The sequence below is a fragment of the Buteo buteo genome, chromosome 9 (assembly GCF_964188355.1).
Source record: "Buteo buteo chromosome 9, bButBut1.hap1.1, whole genome shotgun sequence".
Lineage (NCBI taxonomy): Eukaryota > Metazoa > Chordata > Aves > Accipitriformes > Accipitridae > Buteo > Buteo buteo.
Genome location: NC_134179.1, coordinates 46,449,932 through 46,472,302, shown reverse-complemented (window position 1 = coordinate 46,472,302; position 22,371 = coordinate 46,449,932). Strand labels below are relative to the sequence as shown.

At 54.2% G+C, this 22,371-nt stretch overlaps 1 protein-coding gene across 2 annotated transcripts; it reads right to left on the bottom strand.

The window, feature by feature from the left end:
- Positions 1 to 552: 552 nt before the first annotated feature.
- On the bottom strand, positions 553 to 21,543 carry RND2 (Rho family GTPase 2). Of its 2 annotated transcripts, XM_075036640.1 has the most exons (6): positions 21,344 to 21,543; positions 21,174 to 21,261; positions 7,182 to 7,291; positions 2,940 to 3,074; positions 2,706 to 2,754; positions 553 to 2,030 (listed from the first exon to the last, which is right to left on the bottom strand). In XM_075036640.1, the coding sequence occupies exons 1-6, from the start codon at positions 21,443 to 21,445 to the stop codon at positions 1,828 to 1,830; spliced, it is 687 nt and encodes a 228-aa protein (XP_074892741.1). In that variant the 5' UTR covers positions 21,446 to 21,543; the 3' UTR covers positions 553 to 1,827. The 2 variants fall into 2 exon arrangements, with proteins under 2 accessions (XP_074892741.1, XP_074892742.1); XM_075036641.1 differs by lacking the exon at positions 2,706 to 2,754 and having other exon boundaries at positions 21,344 to 21,528.
- Between the last annotated feature and the right edge of the window lie 828 nt (positions 21,544 to 22,371).

Here is a 22,371-nt window from a genome sequence, read left to right as displayed (position 1 = left end):
GTTTCTTTCCTCCCAGGCTGCAGATGGGCATTTTCATGCTCTTGCAACCTGCACCCAGCACAACAGCATTCAGTCATTGCTTGAGCTTTCCTTGTGCTGGTAATTCAGCTGCTCCAAGTCCCCGAATAGCCTTCATGATGCAGCTGAAGTCCAAGACCTGGGTGGGAGAGTGGACACAAAATATTAAGTCAAAAGCTATCTTCATTTGCAGCTATTGATAAAATGAGGGCAAGGGCAGCTCGTGTCAGCTTGGACTGGTAGATCAGGCATAGACAACCTGCAAATGTTCCACAATGTTTAAGGATTCAGGATGGAGTGAGAGGTTATTCAAGGCAAGTGTTTCAGCTCCAAAATGAATACATGAAACTAAAAGTCCTCTGCATTTTTCACTCAAGTGTACGTGTGAGTGTATTTCAAGAGCTAGAGAGATACATTAGGACACAAATAGAAGTTAGGCAGTAAGACATTTTGAGAGGATGCCTGGTTTGAGGCATCAGCACTCAATGATGATGTGACAGAGACTCAATGACACATGAACAGAGTCAAGCACTATGCATTTTCCAATGATGTTTATTTGTTTTCTGTAGCCCACTGACACAGCTGGATCTGGCAATGGAGCAGATTCTTTTTTCCTTAAAGTGTCTGTGACATTAAGTCAAGGCTAACACTGTAGTCAAAGGCATTTAGAGAGGGCAGCAGCAGAAGCAATGAGAGGTGTTGGGAGGAGGCTGTACAGCAGGACAAGAGGGGCAGGGAGCACCTTCCCTCCCACTGCCACAGTGGAGGCAGGGTGCAGATACGCATATAATCTTTTCGGTTATCTGTACCAGACAAACACAGCACCATGCAACACAATCTGCAGCTGGAAATGGGTGGAGAGCAGGATATGGATAGTTATTGCAGTCTGCTTTTTCGGAAGCTATGTGCCTCGGAAGCACAGCTGCCCATGGCAGGGAGCAGTCTGATGAGTAACCAGGCTGCCAGCAGCTGGGACGCAAGCTCCCGAGTGGCATTTGCTTGCTGAAGGAAACCACAATTCTCAGGATGCATCTACTGGCATAGACCTCTCCCTTAGAGCCAGATCTACTCTGCTGCATTTCAAATGGAGTTCAAGTATCTAAAATACCATGTAAGGAGCCACCTATCTGTTTTCTTCACAGGAGGTGGACTACCGTGATGTCTCAACAGGTTAAGGTTCCTTCCCAGGGTGCCTTCCCTCCCAGCTCTGGCCCAGACCTGCACCTTCCATGGCAACTTGCTGTCCAGCCTAGCTGAAGGCAGCACCACCTCAAACATCATTTCTCTTCTAAAGGAAGACTGGAAGAATACCTTCTCCTGATTGCACTCTGCTGCTAGCAACTCCACCCACCTCCTACCTTCCAGCCCAGGTCCCACAGAGCCCACTGCCCCACACTGTGTGTTCTGTATAGCTGCACACAGGCACAGAGGCTGGGCCATGGGTACAGGAGGGTGACACACACAGGATCGCTCCCTTTTACTTTGTTTCACCCAGTCACAGACCTTCCAGCACCTGAATACTCCTCTGCCAAGTGGTTCCTTCACCCCAAGCAATCCGCACAGCAGCAGCCAACCCAGAAGTCTCCACGGTGGGGGGGGCGACTCGACACCCCAGTTTGCAGCTGGGACCTTTGCTCAGCCCTAAAGACTGAGCGAAAGGCTTTGGAAAGGAGGGCTGGCTCCTGCAGCCAGCACCATGCCCTTGTCTCAGCCAGTTACTGTACAAAATGGACAACACACACACATTATTTACAGCCTGTTTTTCACATGATGGAGCAGCTCTTGGCTCGGTCTTTCCTGATCTCTGTGTCATTCAGTAAGTCCGTCCTGCCAGGCATCTGTGATGCCCGCTTCAGTCCCCGTTTGGAGTTGCTGCGCTTCAAGTTCTTGTGCACCCTGTTGACGGAGGCAAGTGTGGTCACATGAAACACATCCCGTACACTGTTCTCCGAGACCTTGGAGGAGCACTCTGCATAGGCCACCGCGCCAATCTGCCGTGCCAGCGCACTGCCCTGCAGTCCAGAGAGAGTGGGAGGAAGAGGGAAGAAGGTTAAAACACCAGCGCTCTGCAAGGAGCATCCTTTCACATCACCGTCAGCCCTGTCTGTGCTGGCAGCCCTGTCAGAGCACCGTGGCACACCCAAGAGCGGCTCTCTCACAGTGTTTACTCCTCAGTTCTAAGTAAATAAAGTGCAAGCATCTGTGAGAGCACCACACATGAGCATGGCCTCCCAAGCAGACAGTGCTGCCGGGCACCGGACCCTGAATCATTTGCACCTTCTCACTAACGCGGTGCCACCCCTGCAGCTGAGGGCCTGGACAACTCCTCTCACCAGGACAGTCATCTGGGACCTGCTCTGCACAATACGGAGCCAGGCACAGAGCAACCCAGAGCGCAGCCACCCCTGCACTGCACCACAGAGTCTGGGTCTTTGGGCCAGCCTGGAGACGCTGCTGTGTCCACTGGTGGCCGCAGCAGCCTGGCAGCAGACCCTCAGACCCCCCAGCTGTGGCTTGCCCCCCCCCAGCAGTGTTGTCCCAACACGGAACCTGACCAGAAGAGTCACTCGGAGCAGAAGCTGCACTGAACTAGGAGATGCAGAAGCACAACATTCCCCTTCAGCCAGTCCAACTTGTCAAATCAGGCATGTCTGCCACCTTTGAGGAAAGGCTTTTCAGCTACTAACCAGGAGGCTGTTCAACAGAGCATCGGGAATAAGGTAAGGTCTGCCAAAGCTGGGGAAAAAGAGTGCTGTAAGCAGGAGCAGCTCAGAGTCCATGAGCCAAGATCAAACCAGCTTCAGACCAAGACCTGGGCACAGTGGGTCATCTGCTGCTGAGCTTCCTTGTACTAGTAGGTCCTGCAGAAAAGTGCCCGCCTCACCTGCCTGAGCCCTACGGGGACAGCTGCTGAAACACACCTGCTCGTGCGTCACAGGGATAAGGCGCTGCTTGGAAAGCTCCCGGAGCGTGTTTAAGTCTGTCCGCATGTCCAGCTTGCAGCCAACCAGCACAATCTTCGCGTTGGGGCAGAACTCCTGAGTTTCCCCTTGCCACTGCAGAGGAGACAAGAAGGAGAAGACAGACGGTCAGGGGCTGCTGGTATTCAAGACACTGCAAGAGGCCCGATGGCACCTCCACGTCAGTTAATTTTGACAGCGGGCAGCCTGCGAAAGGGTCAAGGTTGGAACAACAAAGGAAATCACAGGGTCTCAGCTTGTTGCTCCCAGCCCCTCTCCAACCAGGCCAAGAGCCCCGTCCAAGATTCTCCAGCCCTGGAGGGAAGGACAGGCCAGGAGACTCGTGCCATCAGTTCCTACCGGACAGCATCATCCAGCCAAAATCCTGTGTGCCTCATCGCCACAGCAGAGCCCATGAGTCTGGTCCGTAGCTTCTCCTGCTCCCACCAGCAAATGGCACTTCCCTCTCCCACAGAGGGATGATGACTATGGCAGCCCGGGGTCCCAGCACCTCCTGACCATCATCACACGCTGCCAAGCCATCCCGGCATGGCTTGTCTCTGCACAGGACCCAGAACTGGACCAGTCAGGGCAGCAGGACTGCTACTGGTAGCCACTGCAATGCTGCTTTTAGGTCTCTTGCCTCAGACCTGTGGTGCCTGGCACCAGCACTGAGGCTGGTTTTGGCCCCACTGCAGACTGCATGCCCCAGATTTCAGGAAGAGAGGAAGGGGCACAGGCAATGGTGGTCACCGTGATCGATGGGGGCTCTCAGTGAGGACGCAGGCCAGGAGTGGCTCTGGAGACTGTGCTGAAGACGGGAAACACAGGGACAGCAAGCTTTCGGTGTTCGGAATGTAACATGAGGCTCTGATGGGATTGGGTTTGGAAAGCAGACTTCAGAGGCCAAGACCATGCACTCTGGTGTGTGTGGCTTTTCCAAACGGGGGTCACAGCTGTTCAGAGACTGATTAGCCTCATCAGGGCACTTTAATGACTGCCAGAGGCAAGGACGGGAATGGTCAGAGTGCCTCTCAGATAACTTTATGCTCACTTGCTCCAGATATGCCCTGCAAACCCGTTAAATTTAAGCTGCAGTTCCCTGTGCTAGGTCACGGGAGACCACTCATGGGTATGAATGTGGAAAAATAATGACCACACAGTCTGGTGCATAGATCTGAGACTCCAAAGGTCAACCTTGCTGGACCTTTTGAACCATGGTTGGCGGGGAGGTCTTTTCACAACACACTCATTATTTGTTTATTATTGGGAGCCACATGTTAAAGACATTAAGACATTCAGAGTGTAGCTACAGCCAGGGAAATAAAGAATTGAAGCAATGGAAGGAGAAGGCCAGGGCAAACATCCACTTCCTTGGCACTAACGATCCCTTTCAGAACTCCAAAAATGAATGCCCAGTGTGCAGCTAAGTGTCCACAGCAGTAAATAAAACAATCACCTGTGACCTCACCCAGGGGAAATTTGTACAGCCCCATCAGTGTGTCAACACCTTGGTTACTTATCTAGTGTTTCTGAAGTAGGTGGCAGATGATAAATAGAGATTACCCCTGGCTAAAGATGTCACTTGGAATTAGCAATTTCCTGCTATGCTAACTGATGGTTAAGCATATACCCTAGGCAATTAGAAGGGGAAAGAAAACCAAGCCCACAACCCAGTGTTTATAACCTGGTGGGGAAAGGAAGTGCCAAGAATGACCCAAGTTTCATTCAACCAATATCAGACCAAAGCAACCGCAAAATATGGCAAAATCTTATTTTCCACCAGGAGATGGGCTCAAGTATCTTCACCATGAACTCCCCTTCCCTGCCGCCAGGGACATTTGTCCGCCAAGACTCACACACATCCCCAGCAGCTGGGCAGCACGCCGGGCTGCACAGCATCTGGGAGATTTCTGGTGTCACAGCCACACAGCATCAAGGGCTAGCATAGCCACAAGAGGAAGATGATGCAGTTCTTTTGGAGCTGGAATTCAAGCACCCTAATTTACCCGAAGGATGAAAATCCCTGAAGGGATTGAGCTATAGGTCTCTTCTTACCAAGCAGAGGTCATGGCTGGCTGTAATGACATAAGGCTCCCTGGTCTATGGACAGAGGTGCAACCCTCTTCTTACATGACTGACACCTTAAAGAGCCTAAGATTTGCTGCGCTATCAAGACTTGTCAGAATGAAGGCACCACCCCACTAAAACCTGCTTTGTATGAAATGAAGAGCTGCTTGTTTGCATTCTCTCAGATGGCTCCTTCCCTTCAACTGTACATGCTGTACCAGCAGCCCAGGCATCAGAAGGGCAGCAATAATAAAGATTTCCTCTGCTGAATTAGCATTTTTGCCTGAGGCTTGAATAGGGAGTGTTAGTTTCCTTATTTGCCTGATATCAAAAGCTGAAACCCATTTCAACTTCATGGTGTCTTAGGAATTTTCCTCACCTCCATAGGCTGCAAGCCTGCACCAAAGGAAACAAGGCATGTACTCAGAGGCACTTAAGAAATCCCCTGTGATTTAGGGTTTATTTTAAGTCACCATATCAAAAAGACATTGCTTAACAGTACTCAAAGCATCTGTGAGGCTGCACAGGGAAGACCACGCACTGAGCGGTGTGGACTCACATGAAGAGTGTGCAGAGAGACATAAATAAATCCCAACCCCAGCTAATTATTGATGGGTTTGCATCTTATTAAGGTATAAGTGATTTGCTTGCATTATTATTCTGCTGACTCCCAAGCTGAGCAGTGAATTCTTTCAGTCCACATGAAACACGCCTCCCTCCACCCAGCACGCTTGGTACCCGGGACCTGCTTTAGAAACGAACACTGAGCCATTGACCGAGTTATCTGAAGGGTCTTTGTCCCCTCACCAGGACACTTCTGAGACACAGACCCACTTCTCAGCCCTCCCAGCAGCTGAGTAAGAGGCACTTGCTTCAGCACAACATTTGGCAAAATGTGGAGAGGCCAAGAGGGCAGTCAGTACAATGTGACTTGTTCAGACAGTGGCCAGTCCAGCCCCTGCAGCCTGGGGCTCACTGGGGAGAACAGCTACAGGAATCACTATTCTGTAGTGCTTTTCACGCCTCGGTGTCTCAGAGAGCTTCACAAATGAGACGCCAGCCAAGACTTGCCTCTGGGACAGGATGCAGCCGCCCGTGAGCTCTCTGCAGCTTTGCTGCACAGCGGTGAGAGCTCACTGAAAACACAGCTGCCTGAATTTCATGGAAGGAAGCAGGGTATGGCCAGGACCAAGGGATGCGAGTGGCCAGGAGGCAATTTACCCTCTCCCCTGAGCAGCATCCTTAGTTGCTGGACTTCATGCCATCTCAGAGGAAAGCCTTGCATGGGGACCCCTCCCTGGGTGCCACCTACTAGCCTAGAGCGTGGCAGGCAGGGACCTGCTGGGACACCAGCCAGCGGTGCTCCACAGCAGATCCCCAGCCCTGTGGGGCTCTCTGGGACCTGCCAGACCTGCCAGCTGGAAATATCTGTTTAGCTGAAAGGCGCTAACCCGCAGGTAGAAAACTCTCGGCTGCTAACGCAGAGCATGGCCAGTCAGCTCTGCCAGGGCAGACTGTGTTCAGGGCCCTGCATGCTATCCAGTCCAGTGGCATTGTGCCATCTCATTTTATTCATTCAGAGGCTTGAAATTCAGTGCCGCAGCTCATTATTCTTGTTGTCAAGCTACAGGGAACTGATTGCTGTCTTTCTTACTGTGCAGATGCTGAACTGAGGGGACAGCCAAAAAACTGAGCTCTCTACTTGCATGGAAACAGGCACCAGGGGCCACTTCTCAACTGCTGCAAGCAATCCACAGCACACTCCCTGGTGGTTACGCTAACGAGACGCACAACACTTTCCAAGGTCTTCATGAAAAACAGAACAAATGCCCTACATTTCTCTCTGTCCCCACATTTGTATGTGTGCATACACACAGACCCACACACACATGCTGCAAGCTACCACGGGCTACACCATTCATTGGGCTCCTTGCAAATGGAAATATCTTGCTTTCTGCACAGGCCATGTAGGGATCAGCAGCAGCCACCATCCTCATCTGAGCACACAGATTCCAGCCAAGGCTTGGCCACAGGGCCAGAGCTTTTAGCCCAAGGAGCAGAGACCTCAGGGCGGCTCCACATGCTGCTGCAGAGGACCCATCTTGCCAGCCAGAAGGCACACCAGGCACTCACCTTCTTGAGCACACTGTCCAGGGTCTCCGGGCGGCTGATGTCAAAGCAGATGAGCACAGCGTCTGAGTCCGGGTAGGCCAAGGGACGGACGTTATCATAATACGCTGAGCCTGCAGAGAGGAGCAGGAGGAGACTGGTGAGCAGGAAGTCTCATCCCACTGACGGCTTATTACCCAAACGGGCAGGCTAGGACCCCCGGTCCTCTCTGCCGGGCAAAGAGATCTTTAATTCCAATAAGAAATGGAGACCTTGCCACATGATGCAAACTGCTCTGTCAGAGACAAAGGATGTTGACCCAAGCTTTTGACCAGTGACCAGACACCATTAGGTTCAGCAGAGTTTGGTTTGCAGAGGATTTGGTCCCTTTGTTTAGGTGTGGAAGTCAGAGGTTTTTGTCCTTGTGCTCTTACATGTATCCCTTCGCAGAGTGGAAATAAATGCAACTTTTGCATCCCTCTCCCTCCCTAGTAAGCATCTGGCATGTAAGAGGCGGTGGAGCTGTGCTGCCAGGGCATGCTGGCTCACTGCAGAAAAGGGAGCTTGGAAGGGCTGTGATACTGTAGAGCAGCACATGCCTCTTTGCACCACTTGCGTATGTATCCTATTACTTGTCATGCAGTTGCCGTACCACTAACGGTGGAAAGGTGTGGCTGAGAGAAGACAGGGAATGCTGCTGCTGTTTTTTATCCTCTCTTGCTATCTTTATATAGGAGAGCTGGCTCACACAGCTTGTGAGAATTTAAGACAGGCAAAAAAAAGAACTGCCTTTTGCTCTGGATTTGTACTGGAAAAAGTCAGACAGATTCTTTTTGGTACATAAAAGATGTGACAGGATTTGGTGAACAAGCTATAAATTGGAGGGGATGAGTCTGTATTCTGCAGGATTTCTCAGTGAGCAGGAAGAGAGCCCAGCCTGAATCCTGCACAGCTTCTGCCACGCACGCACACGCATGCACATGCACACACCTTCGATGCAAATTTCAGGCATTAAAGTTATTGTCCCACAATGTTTTTATTTTAAGTGCGTTCGGTGTGTGATCGTAGATACCTCAGTAAACAGTAATGGAGCAATCAGCTCATTGCTACTTAAAAACCCTGTTTGGGTTTTATATTTGGCTTTACAATGGCTGAAACTTCCTGGAGGGATGAGAAGCAGATGTTTATTTATGAAAAGGGGAAGTGGAGACACCAGAGTCCTTGTTGAATCTGCCTCCTCCGAAAGAAGGATCGCCCACCCCGAGGCCGAAGAAACCGGACGCGCTTCCTGCCGTGGCCCCTCGGGACTCCCGGACCCGGCACTTTCCCACCCTGGGAGGAGGGTGGAGCACCCAGCCCGGGTGTCAGGTGGCTCCTTGATGAAGTTCAGCACCTGATGAATTATGGATGATGGTGGCTTATGTTTCCGGGAGGATGGGAATCTGCCTGGGATAAGCATGAGAGGAGAATAGGCTGATTCTCCTCAGGGCTCTGACCCTGGCTCTTGCCTGCGCAGGGGCTCACAACTGATGTACGGCGCAGAGCGGGTATGGCCCCTCCAGCACAGCTCTGCAGGCCAGGTGTTTTGCCAACACCCCAGATCCCTCTGCAAGGCTCAGCTGGGAGAGGAGACCTGGCTGTGACTGCTCCTTCCTTCGCCCAGAGCCCATACAGGGCAGGCTGAGGGCTGAGATGTGTTGACTTCCCAAACCCTGCCCGGCTCCGGAGACTGGCCACCCACTCTCCCCTTGACGCCAGCTCACAGCGAGATACCAGTGGCAGCCCCCACTGGGACCTCCACAGCACAGAGCTCAGGGCACGCTCCAACCAGCGCAGCCCCAGCCGTGCCTGCGCAGCCCCCGCTGCTCTCACGGAGTCTCCCAGGCAGGCACCCTGGGATTCGATGTGCATTTGGATTCTCAGCAAAATCCGCTACAGATATCTCCAGCTTCTACAGACAGCCACGCTACTGCCAGCCCGCAGGAGCAAAGGCACCTGCACCCCTGCTCCCATCAGTGAGAGAAGCCGCAGCCTGGGTCTCTGTCCCTGCAAAGTCACCAGGAAGAGAAGCAGTTGGGATCCAGCACAGCAGAAACAGACCCTGATCTCTGCAGAGCCCAGCCCTCTTCCTAGAGATAAAGTCATGTTCCCTGCATGGAAAGGAGCCAGTCCCTGTGGTGCCTTGGCCAGCTCTGGGGACAGGGGATGCAGGCTGGTGCACAGGGAGGTACAGTGAGCCAGGGCAGCCCTGCATCCCAGGCGTAGGGATTTCTGACCTCACTTCAGGCTCAAGCTGCTTCAGTTCACGACTGGCAGAGCTGGCACCAGTGAACTGCTCCCTCCCATGCTCCTGCAGTGCAGCAAGGTGACCCAGTTCCCGCTGAGGACGAGGCCGCATTCGAAGGCAGCACTGAGCTTAGTAGCGCTGAGCTCCCCTTTGAACTGAGTTTTCAGCCTCGTGCCTGGTGTGGGTGTACCGGATGGGATGTGAGCTCCAGCACTGGTCTGCATGCTTGGATTTGCTGGGTCCTTTATCCGAGCCGTGTCCTCTCCCTCATGCACATAAGGGTATCTGCCTCCAGACAGGGGCCCCCAGCACATGCTGGAGGAAAGCGTTCCCACACACATCCTCTCCCTGCCGGTCCTCAGCTTTACATAAACACTGCAGATAAATCTGCCCCCTCCCAGCCCAGGAATGCTCCTTTTGTAGAGGTGGTTTTGGCTCCATTCATCACAGACATTGCCACAGCAAACTGTATCATAGCAACCTGCTGCTCCTCTCAGCAGCCAGCCAGCTCCTCAGCGAGAGCCTGCAGCGGCAGTGCGCAGTGGAGCATGGCCCCTTGGATATCCTGCAGAACCACCACCATCCCCACCCCAGTGCCAGGAATCGTAGTCTCACCACCTGGGACCACAGGAGGAAAGACCCTTGTGCTGGCGGGAGGAGCTGAGAGAAGGGATGCACTAAGTCAAGAACCTCATTTTCTTAATGAGATCAAAATTGCTTTCGTATTCATTAACTTTCTGCTCCAACTCCAAAGCGCAGGAGCAGCCCCTGGCACCTTCACTGGTAGTTCCGCTCACCAGCTGCTCTGGCAGTAGGTAACAGCCAGTGCTCACAGCCTCAGCTGCAGAAGCCTCTGCCCTACCCCAGGAGACAAATGGAGACCAATGGTCAGCACTGCCCAGCAGGGCAGGAGAGCTGCTGTGCTCCAAACTCAGCTAATCTCTGGGTTTCTTTGGAGATGTCTCTACTGAATCAGGAAATTCTGTTTGGGTGATTATTCTTCTAGTTTTTGCATCTATTACTTTTTCATTGAGTATGACAATTAAAAAAAACCAACCAAAACACAGAAGCCTCAGTTCCCTCAACTCCAGGTCTTCAGTTTTATCAATTCTGAGCACTCAACACCTTTCAGATACTCCAGCAAGACACCCCAGAGACCCACAGTCTGGCACTTCTGAACACACACACACATACACACATATGCACCCAAGGCTTGTGTGTCTGCAGATTCAGCCTTCCTTCACTGCATGAGTCATTCTCCCACTTGGCACCCAGGTTTGCAAGAAACAGGACCTATGTGCATCTGTTCATGACTAAAGAGAGAACATTGGAGCTAGCCAAAAACCAGCTTAAAAATAAAAGCCACACGGTTGTCTGAAATGCAGGGGTGGATACAGCCATGAGTAGCTTCTCTTTCTCATCAGCTAGCAGCCCCTCAAAATGCCTGGCACTGTGACTTAGAGATGCCACTCTCGGGCAGGGGACTGAAATATGCTGTTTCATCTATACCAACATAGTGTTAATCTTCATTTGTTCCTTATTAGCTGTTCTGAGAGATAATGAGCATCCTCACATGGGCACCCTCCATCCAACAATAGCACATTACAAACCAGGAAAGAAAATATGCATGCAGAGCCATGATCTGCTCTGCAAGGGGCTCCTGCAACCCCAGCCAGCTCTGGCTTGAAACAGAGACGAGCACTGCCAAGACCTAAATTTTTTCAGCACTTGTCTCAGAGGGCTCACTGTAAACTCTCCCCATAGAGCCAGCAATGCTGCGGCGCATGCTGCTTTCTGCAGGGACAGCCAAGAACATCCTTCACAGAATGAAGCAGAAATTCATCCCAGCTTTCTGGAGTGCTGCATCCATAAGCCCAAAGAGCTTCAGGTTACCTCCCCGTACAGCAGTGCCAGACAAGCAGCAGCCTTCAGGGACTACAGAGGATGTCTTCTTCGCTAGACAAATCCCACCGCCAGTTCAGCCAAGCTGTTGTCCACAGAACAAAGCTGTCAAAGCAGGACCAAGGTGCAGCTGTCTCAGCATCCTCTCCCCATGCATGGCAAGAAGCCTGTACCACCTCTCAGCCAGCATCAGACACGAGGAGACTATCCCCTCTGCTCCCACAGGTCCAAATCCCCCTTCACTGAGCTTCACCAGCTGTGTGGCCCTCCAGCATTTCCCAAGATGGGGGCTCAAACCCTTCGGGGCTGCCGTGTACCAGCACACGTGCTCGGCGTTTCCTGAGGTTAAGCAGGGCTCTCTGGAGCTGAATTCACAGATCCAAGTGGCTTTTTGTTCCAGAGCAATTTATCTGAGTGACTGCTTACTAGAGGCAAAGGCACTGCATGCAGAGGCATGGCTCTGAGCCCCCTTCTCACCTCCCCAGGCCGGGCAGGGACTCCTCCGCGCAGCTGCAGCAGAGGTCTGGCGTGGGCACAGGATGCTCACATTCAATCACTGCGTGCCTTCCCCACGTGAGGGCTCCAGACCCGGTTAATATTACATGAGGTGCCAGTGAATGCAACGGCTTTCATGGCTAGTCGTTCTTCTGCCAGGGCAGATGATGATGAAGGTGTTAATAATAATATATTTTATTTATACCACACCTTTCAGACCGAACACGAAATCTCTGCACCATTCACAGCTGTGCCGGGCGGGAACAACCCACCCAGCTGCTCCTGGGTCGGACTGCAGCGGTGCAGAGAGCTGCTGCTGGGCAAGGGGTCTGCAACAGGCGCGCCGGCCGGGTGCCCCCCACCCCTCCTCCGGCCCCTCACCCAGCTCCGCCGGCGAGGCTGAGCTCCGGGCTGAGGCTTTGTAGGGGCTCTACCCGTGCAGGCGGCCATTTGCATGAGAAAGGCACGCATCCCCTGGACCAGCCCGGCTATTGTCTCCTCCCAGGGCCCGTCAAGGGGAAAGCATAAAAATGCTGGGTTGAAAACCTGGCCATGAATGAAAGGCTAGAAGTGGCAGCTCTCCCAGACACCCCAGTACAGAGAGGCGAGGCCAGTCCCCATGGTGAGCCCGCAAAAATCTCGGCTGGTTTTCTGAGACATGCAGGACGCTCCAGAGCTGCCACTTCCTCTGCAGATGCAACAAGAGGGCACGGAGTCACCCTAAAATATTTCCCACTGCTAGAAAAGGGGAAATCGGCCCAGAGAAACAATGGCAGAGTTTACGGTGGCGGGCGAAGAGGAATTCAGCCTCGGGGAATACTGGAGAGCAGCAGTTAAACAGCCCCAAAGGTCATACCCAGTCCCTTTATCCTACTGGAGACAGACTAGGAAGGAAATTTGTCTTCCGTGCTCCTCTTACTCAACTCTTAGCTCGACCATACAACGGCCCAGCCAGCACCTGTGGGACCAGGCAGGTCCTGGACCCGGCACAGGAGCTCCCTGACTGCGCACCCAACGGGCTCAGATCTCTGTTTGCGAGGATGAAGCCACCCATGCTGACATGTCGCTCGTGTCCACTGGCAGCTGCCGTGCCCACAGCCGCCTCCATCCACCTCCTGCGTGGCCCACGACATGGCTCCAGCAGCAGTCTCCCCGGGGTTTCTGCAGGTGCATCCTGCTTGCAAGGTCCCCCAAGATATCTCCTGCAAGGCAGGAGCCAGGGAGACGGGCCTCCCGGAGCCCTGGAACAGTCGTCTCCACGACAAAGGGCTTCTCAGAGATGATCTCTCACTTAGGAGGAACCACGAGCATGGTAAACTCTGCAGACACAGGTCCCTGCCCTGAAGATTTTAGCTGCCTTTATAAAGGCAGAAGGCAATGTTTGAAGAGCAGCACAGTGTGCCTGGCATACAACAGACCTGAATATGCAAATGCCCTCCTCATTCCCTGTACCATTAGTGTTGATGGGCTTTATAAACAGAAGACCAGGAAATGAGCCACTGCAGCCTCCCAGACTGCAAAAGCTGCACGTCAGGGAGACAATGATCTGAACTATCAGGAGTTCAGAGACTAACTTCATCTTCCCAGTGTGAAATCAGACCCTCTCTCCTGAAAGAAAATCAGAGGATTTTTTTGTTTGAAGATTGATAAACTGCAGCAATATTCCTGAGCACCCTGCAGGTCCCTGCTCAGCCAGGGCTCAAAGACAGGTTAAGGATCCCTGACCCTGCCTGGCTGATTATTGTCTGGAAGGGCAGGACAATGCAGATCCCACTGACACAAAAAACATGTTTCTGACACTAATACAGTACTCATTAGAGTCCAGCCCAGAAGAGTGACAAGTGGCAGAGACAGGAATTAAAGCACTGGTGACAGACTCAGAGATACTGGTAGTGACGGGGTCTGGCAGTACCACGGTCTGAAGCCCAGACCTGACAACTCTGGGGTCACAATTACAAAAGAAGCAGCAATTAGTGACATTAGACATTAAAGTGAGTGGCACTAAGAGCAAAGCAGACTGGTGAAATAGAGTCAAACAGAGCCGCCATCATGCCAAGTTGCACTCCGCAGCAAAGACCTGTCTGTCTGCATGCGAAATGCCAAGCTGATAAACACGTACTGCTACCCCTGCCAGCACCAAGGTGCCTGTGCAGTGGCTCTGCCCGCAGCAAGACCACAGCCAGGCAAAGCTGGCTGCGGTTTCTCTCCAAGTGGCCATCCCCATCACAGCCCAAGGGGCAGAGCTTTTACCAGTACATCCCCTACGACTTCTCACAGAAACCCCTCCAATGGCAGGCTTTGCCACGAAAGGAGATCCTGCCATCCTTCCAGGCAAGGCCTCAGAAAGGTTTTACCCAAGCAAAGGTCACAATTTCTTCTTCAGAAGTTAGGGTACGACAGAGCCTCGGATGGGAAGGGCCCCACCTCCCTGACCCTGACGGGCAGCAAGGTCAGGGGCAGAGAGTTGTCTTGAAATGACACAAAGCCCTGCCTGCCAGAGAGAAAGTGGGCAAAACAAGGAGAGATGAAGCATCCCACCAAAGCTGGAGGGAGACAGAAAGCAGCAGAGGGAACTGCAGGTCACAACTGCAACTACCCCTAGTCCAGCCCTCCAAGGGACACTGAATGAGGTACAGCCACCAGCCCCAGGACTTTTACAAGCTTCTCTTGTGGCTGGACCATGACATTTCTCTTGCTTGTGCAACACCACTGCAAACCCCCAAAGCGTAGGAAAGGAGGAAACTGTTCCGTGACACGGAAAAAGCAATCGTCTGGAAAGCGCATGACAGAAACAACAGCTACTCAGCTTGGACAATTAACCTCTGCTCCTAATTCTTACGATACACGTACAAAAATGAGTAAATTACTAAACAGCCCAGCTGGCATACCTTCAGGACCGACATGATCAGGATGAAGGGAATGGTATTTGCACAGGCTGAGGTGGCATTCCTGGGCCCCTCTCCAGATCTTTATTACCGGAAACCTGTCACTCAGGAGGAGGCTGTTCTGCTGGATTTACCAGCAGAGGAACCCCCAGCTCAAGCAAGCACAAGGTGCTTCTGCCTTACCTAGATCCTGTGCCCTGTCTCACACATGCAGCTCACAGAGGTTCAGAGGAGCTTGCTCAGATGCAAACATCACTCTGGCAATCGGGAGGCAGCTCTGGAAGCTTCTTGCAGAAGTCCCTGCTGGCAACTCAGGGGGAGCATCACTGAGTGTCCGGGGTAGGAGGGCTGAGGCTGCAGAGGCAGCCCGAGTAGCTCGTCCAGGCTTCTCACAAGCATGCTGGAAATCACGCCTGTGGCAGCTGACAAGGGAGACAAATGGGAGCCAGAAGTCCCTTCCTGGCACTCTTGCCGTGTCACAAGGGGAGTTGGCATTGCCACAACCTGCCTGTCATCCTTTCTATGGCATACAACAAGGACTAGGAGTGGCAACAGGTTCCCACAGCACAGCCAGTGCATGCTCTGGCTTTGGGGAACATGTCCGAGGGCTGAACGAACACAATTATCTTTACGCAATGTTGCACATTTCAGGTTTGCTGTGCATAAGCAGCAGATCCCTCCCTGACTGCCTGGCTACCAGATAAGGTTTCTCCCCACAGGGAAGGCTGGGCCTGTACACTTGTGAAGTTTAATCGAGTGGAGATTTTATCTTCAGAATCTGGGGAAGAAGGAAAGCTGCATCCATGTCCTCACTGCACACATGGGGCCCAGGGTGTGTGACAACCAGCTCCTTCAGAGCTCTCCCTCCCACAAAGCCTCCTGTTGTCCCACATCAGCTGTCTCAAAGCAGACTAGCACTGTTTGGTGGGGCAAAAGGGGCATCTTTGGCACCACGCTCGGTGAGGGCTATTAGAAAGGCAAGCCAACACAGGCAGAGGACGGGGTGTGACTGCCCTGCTCCAGGGAGTTTCTGCAGGTCTGTTTATGTGACTGCCTCAATAAGGAGCTTCTGCTTGCCCTAAACATGCGTTACATCGGCATTAAAGCAGCATCGGGAGGTGCCACGGGTGCCACAGAGCAGCCAGACTGAAGAAGAAACAGGGAGAGCACAGCGGTGCTGTCCTTGCCCACAGGAGAGAGCGGATCACCTCCGTGCTGTGGGAAAGGGGTCTGCATCAGAGCTGGGAACAAACCCACCCCACAGAAAGCCCTTCCTTGCCTACAAGGTCACAGCAGCCAACAGGGTCAGCTGATTGTTGCTAATGGCACCATTCCTACGCAGCACCCCCCGTGACTGCCAGGACACCCCACAACCCCACAGAGGCTAAGCCTCCCAGGTCTGTAGGGGCGAAAGGACAGATGCTGCCACAGGGCATGCTGCCCATGCTGCGGGGAAGTGCAAGAGAATCAACCTCCATCCCTGAGTCACACAGCATCGCAGCATCCCCACACCATGCCCAGCCCAGTGAGACAATCCTCACAGGGACTGGCATGGCATGGCATGGCATGGCATGGCATGTCCATCCTCCACCTACTCTAGCATAAGCATTTCTGCTGCTGTTTCTGCTGCACCTCTTTAAAGTTCTGTCCGACTGGTTACTGACATGCCTGAGAATGTGACCCAGCTGCACATATTTTTAGGCTTAACTTTGTATTTGCGCAGAGGCAGAACACAAGTATGCTGGTTTCAGGCTCCCAGCCTCAACAGGGAGCATGAGAGGAGCTATTTTGGTATGGAAAGGGCAGCTCCACGGTTTTTCTCTGCCTCAGAGTACAAGCGGCATTGAACTCTTCCCAAAACAGAACTTGCTTTTGCACTTTGGAAGAGGCAGCCACGGTAATCCTGGAGCCGCATGCTGGGAATCCAGGCACAGACAGCCTCAGCATCCATGGAGATGCCATCGCTAAACTTGGCCTCTTTCAGCTCTCTAATCTCATCAACATTCCTCAGTAGCTCCCCTAAAGAAGGATCTGTTACCGCAGCCTGTAGGTTCCCACACAGGCCATACCAAGGCAGACTGTTTGCCGAGCACAGGCGAAGAGGGAGGCGGAGGGGGATTTTCAACTTACAATGTTATTCTTGTCTTGAAAGCACATCTGCCTAAGAGGCAGAAGCCCCGGCAAAGGACTGGCAGCTGTGCAACTCCCCTGTTGTGAGCTGCAGCATGGAGGGGGACAAAGTGGCACTGCTGAACCTGTGGGCACTGATCTATGCAACGTTGCAGGCTGTGGTAGATACTGCAGCTCTCAGCAGCAGTGCATCTTGCTGGGCCACAAAGGACAGAAAAGTCCTCTCCAGCAGCGTTCCAAGATGGCAATGATCATGTGCAAGGCACAGTGCCAGGCCTGGGCCTCCCCCTTGAGCCGCTGGCACAGATGCCTGTACCAGAAACGGGCAGCTCCACTCTGCACCGGGTTCTGCATCAGCAAAAGATGCACCATGCAGATAAATGGCCTCAGGTCACATCACTGCTCTGCCTGCCTGCACTTAGAGGCCACAGACACAGAAGGCTGACAGAGCCTCCCAGCATAAAGGGAGTGTGAACCAAAAGCAAGGAGCTGAGCCCAGGCTGCCATGCACAGAGTAGCTTCCTCCCCATTATTTTTGGAAACAAAACAAAAACCCCACTTAGGTACAGGGCAAAGCCTCAGGCCTGCCAGCACTGATGCTGTAGCACCCTGGCCTTGCTGAGGCATTGGGCAGCAGCATTGCCCGAGCCCTTCTTTCCTCCTGCTGGTACCCAGCCCAGGGAAAGGGGCTCTGCGGGGCTGCCAGTGTGGCAGGCGGCAACGTTGGGCCAGTCCGGAGGTGTGGGCAGCAAGGCCCCTGGCAATGCCCGAGTCACCACAGGAATGCACTGAGGCGCGACACCTCCCAGAGCAGGACAGACCCATGGACACTCCCTGATCCCACGGGCAACACAGCTATCGCATCGCTGAGGGAAACCTACCTGCCTAGTGCATACCTGGTGGTAACTGACTCCCTTTCACACCTCTGAAGCATGGAAATGAAACCCGCCTACTCTTTGCAAAGCGTTGCTAGTGATCACAAAACCATCTGTCTTTCCTCCACCTGGCCGCAAGGAAGAAAGCTCTTCCTGACGGGTCTGGGGCACCGGCACTGCGGGTCTGGGAGGCACCCAGCCCTTTGGGAACAGCACTCCCAAGCCATCAGGCATCCCGTCGAACAGGAGTTTCCTCCCGCCACAAGATACCGCTGCCATGCAGAGGAGTTGTTTCTGTGCCGAGCACATTCAGCCAACAGACAGCAAAAAAAGAATTTGCCAGAATGGGAGCACGAAGAGCAGCAAAGCACCGTGTCCTCCGTTAAGGCTCACGAGCAGAGGTGCCAGAGCACGGCAGCTTGCTGGAGTCGGAGCCCTGTCCACCCAGTACGGCAGGCAGGCTCCACACCTCTTCCCTCACATACAACGATGTCAAACTGCGTTTTAATGGAGGCTTTAGAAAACAGCATGTAGCACAGGCTTTCAGGGGGACGGGAGGGATTGGACATCCCTCCTGTGCTATAAAATGACACCTGAAGCAATTTCATTCTCACAGTGTGCCCAGAGCTGGGACTAACTTAAAAAGAAACAAGCATGAAATGCAACCAGACCTGCAGATGACAGGCAAGGGGTCAAGCTCAAACTTGGTTCACTTTTCTCCCCGGTAGGTTCCTAGATCTGAGGCACTTCAGACGGTGCAGAGTCCTCACATTTGCCCTGTCTGAGCGGCACAGATTGCATCCTCATGACAGATTCTCAGTGCTGGAAACTCTGGAGAGCCATCTTCCAGCCTTGGAGAAACTAATCAATGGACAAAGGGTTAAAAGACATTTAAAGGAAATCAGAGGTCCCCATACAATTTGGGAGCCTTTCAGTTTTCCATCACTTCTGTCCATCCTATGGCAATATTTCTCTAACTAGAATTACTTTTCTGATTTCTGAAGGAGACCTTCAGTTCCCATTACTTATCTAAGAGATGGCGAGTGTTTAAAATATAAAGGGTGATCTTGACAGGAGGAGGGGAGCAGTTTCTCAGCACCTCCCTTCCCGCTCTTGCTGGGATGGAATTTATCATGAACAATAAGCCCCTGCGCGCGAAGCTGCTTAAAACAGACAGGAGGTAGCACAGAGACAAGGGAAAGTGCACCCCAGTGCCTGTCATTCTGCATGAGGAGGGCAATTAGCCACTCTCAATCCCTTCAGCTCAGCTGGTTCAATTCACTACTGTGCAAAACTAAAGCTCCTGTTTACAAGTGTCTCTGAAGGGTAGCGGAAACTCAACAGCAACTTGCAGTCTACAGCTAAAAATATCAGTTTGATTACTAGGGAAAATTGCTGTGTATTGCTTTGCAGGACTGTTTGTTGAAGAACTAGCTCCTGTGTATTTCAAATCAAAGCTGCAACAGAAGGGAATTTATCTGGAAAACTATCTAGCGAACTCTATCTACATCAAAGCTGTTAAAAAGGTCCTATATTTTTCATAAGGAGAAGGGAGAAAGAATCGAAGTCCATTTCCTCTTGACTATAAACATTAGACAAACTTATATCTTTGGTTGAAAAGGATAAAAATTAACGCATGACAGCATCCGATGCAGGCATCAGATACATACACACAGCTTTAAAGACTTTTTATCATGTCCTTTTCTTTTAACGTTTGTAAGATCAAAGCCAAACATTCTGGAGAATTCCTAAAAAGCCAACAATGCATCAAATGTGCTCCCGCACCCTCAAAAGGTGAAGTTTCTCATGTCAAATACAGACTCTCAGAGCAAAGCCATTCAGTGCCTAACAAAGATACTCCACCCAGTCCCTTTTTGCAGGCTGCAAAAGTCCACGGTTTGGAAAGCCCCACAGCCACAGGGGTGACCAAGCTGCGGGTGTACGCGCAAGCACACCCAGGTGACAGGAGAGGTTGGCCACCCCTCAGTCCCAGTACACCTCGATCTGGACTCACCCTGCTGGAGCAGCGCCAGGGAAACCTCTGCAGGGAAGGCCCCCGGGTCGACCAGGATGGCTTCGCCGTTACCACGTCTGAGGGACTTCACGCAGACACATCAGCCTGGCACCATCCACCGTGCAGTGACTTCCACGGTGTAGCTCCCATTCTGTCCTTCCAAGCACAGCTCCCAGTCAAATGCTGAGAGCCAACGCTTCACTCACAGCTCCAGCACCAAGAGCTGCCCTAACAGCCAGCATCCTTGTGGCTCACATCACAGCACACATCGTGCGGGCAAAGCAGAAGACCCCTTTTTGTCTCAGGGAACAAAAAGCAGCAAAAGCAAGGTCTCCTGGGTCAGGAAGCTCCAGAGCGGACTCGATAAACACATTTTACACGTTAGAGCTAGTCCAAGACTCAGTAAAGCCACTACTGTAGGTAGAGCTGTGCTGAGGCTACAGCTGTAATTTGATGGATGTAAAATTACAGCAAGGAATCAGAGCGTACAAGAGCAAAGAAAGTCCTAGGTCTTCCTCCTAGGTCATGTTTTAATTTACTATTGCTCTTGGACATCGAGAGGACTTCATCTGCCATAAGGACTCCAGAAATTATGGGGAAAGAGCATTAGCAAGCCTGTGATGTACGTACACCGACAGAGCACAGCATTCAGCTGCACCATGTGTACACAGCGGTCCAAAAAGGCTGTCAGAGGTAAACTAAAAGGTGCACATGAACTTTGCTGAATGCCAATACTTTGATTAGCTCTGCATCAAGCACGTCACTTGCGATTTGCGCCTCCACAGAAAGACAGCATGAAGTTTGGGAAGGGTCTCGGTGGGCTGCGACAGGGGTGCCTATGGCTTCATGCAGAATCACAGCTGGGGACACAAAGAGGCAAAACCAAACCAAAAAAACCCCAAAGGACCCCGGACGCGCTCTCGCAGAGAGCGATGAAAGGACAGCGCGTTCCCTCAGCGCATTCCTCTCCAAGGTGAGGTCTCCCTCCCCGACCTGCGCCTCGCCTCTTCCCCGCTCCTCCCCGGCCTCACCTCGCAGCCCGGCGCTGGTCCGCTCGATGCTCGGCCGCGTCCCTACCCGGGCACGGATGGCGCCGCTCCCACGCGAAGGCGGCACCAGAGCCGGAGCTGGGAGCCCGCACGGCGGGCTGCAGGAGAAGAGACCGGAACGCCCGGCGCGGCGATGCCGGGCAGTCACCCCGGAGCGGCGGCGGGGCTGCCCGGCGGCGGGGCTGCCCGGCGGCGGCCCGGGACCCGGCCGGGAGCTCGCAGGCTGCTGGACCGCGGGGCGCAGCCGCAGGGCGCGGGGCCGCCGCTCCAGCCCCGGCCCCGGCCCCGGCCCCGGCCCGGCAGCCCCGGGGAAGGGGAGGCCCTCGACCGGAGCGACGATCCCGCCGCCGCCGCCCCCCGCGCAGCCCCCCCGGCCCACCTGAGGTGTCCCACATGTTGAGCTCGGTGCGCTGCTTGTCGATCTCGAAGCTGGCCGTGTAGTTCTCGAAGACGGTGGGCACGTAGCTCTGGGGGGACGGAGGGGAGAGCAGAGGTGAGCCCAGCCCAGCCCGGCCCGGCCCGGCCGCCCCCGCCCGCCGCCCGCCGCACCTCGGGGTAGCAGTCCTTGGCGAAGACGTGCAGCAGCGCCGTCTTGCCGCACTGCGTGTCCCCCACCACCACGATCTTGCAGCGCGCCAGGTGCCCCTCCATGGTGCGGGGCCGCGCCGCCCGCGCCGCCGCTTTACCGGGACGGCCCCGGCCTGGCCGCGCCCCCGGCCCCGACGGCACCAACCAGGCGCGGAGCTGGAGCCGGCGCTGGGCAGGGCCGCGCCGCCACGGCCGCCCCCGGCCGCCTCCCGCCGGCCGCGGCCCCGGGAGCCGCCCCCCCCCCCCCGCCGCCCTCCTCGGGGCGTCCCCCCGGCGGCAGCCGCGGCTCGTCGCGAATCCCGCGGACGCGGCGTGGGGGCCGGCGCGGGGCTTCTGCCGGGGCCGGGCGACGGCCCCGCCGCGGGCTGCCCCCGCCCGGCCGCGGCACCCCCGGCACCCCCTCCCCGGCCCGGCTCCCGCCCCGCCGCCCGCTGCCCCCCACCCCCCCGGCCCCCGCCCGGCGCCTCCCACCGCATCGCGGCCCAGAGGACCCGGGCCTCCGCCCGCACCCGCCCGGCGCCCCGCAGCACCCGCCCTCCGGCAGCGGGCTGGAGAGAACGACCCGCAAGGACGGGTTCCTGCCCTGCGCGGGGGATGCCCCCTGCCCACCGGGGTCTTCCGGGCCTGGCGCTGCTTGGGGAACGGGGCTCGTTCCCCTGAGGAATTTGGCAGAGATGGGAACACCCCGCGTTGTAGCCAGCTCTGCGGGAGCCTTAAGAATCCCGTAGCTCCGACGCCCACCGCCAGGTTACATCGGCGAGGGCAGGAGACCCGTCTGTCGTAGAGGCTGCACCACCCCAGGCCTGGCTGCGCAGCCTCCTGCCAAGAGGGCAGCGATTTCTGCTTTCCATTCCTCCCCGAGTACAGACAGTGCATCTAGAAAGTACGGGCAGTGATTTTAATTAGCAGGATTATTGAAAAAGGAGAGGCTTCTCTACGGCTCGTATTTTGCTGGCCACACTGCAGAAAGATTTACCATAATGGCAAAC

Coding starts and splice junctions, on each gene's coding strand:
- RND2 (XM_075036640.1), bottom strand. CDS start 21,445: ATGGAGGGGCACCTGGCGCGCTGCAAGATCGTGGTGGTGGGGGACACG. Junction 21,262..21,343: donor CCAAGGACTGCTACCCCGAG/GTGCGGCGGGCG, acceptor CCGTCCCCCCAG/AGCTACGTGCCCACCGTCTT. Junction 7,292..21,173: donor CAACATGTGGGACACCTCAG/GTGGGCCGGGGG, acceptor TCCTCTCTGCAG/GCTCAGCGTATTATGATAAC.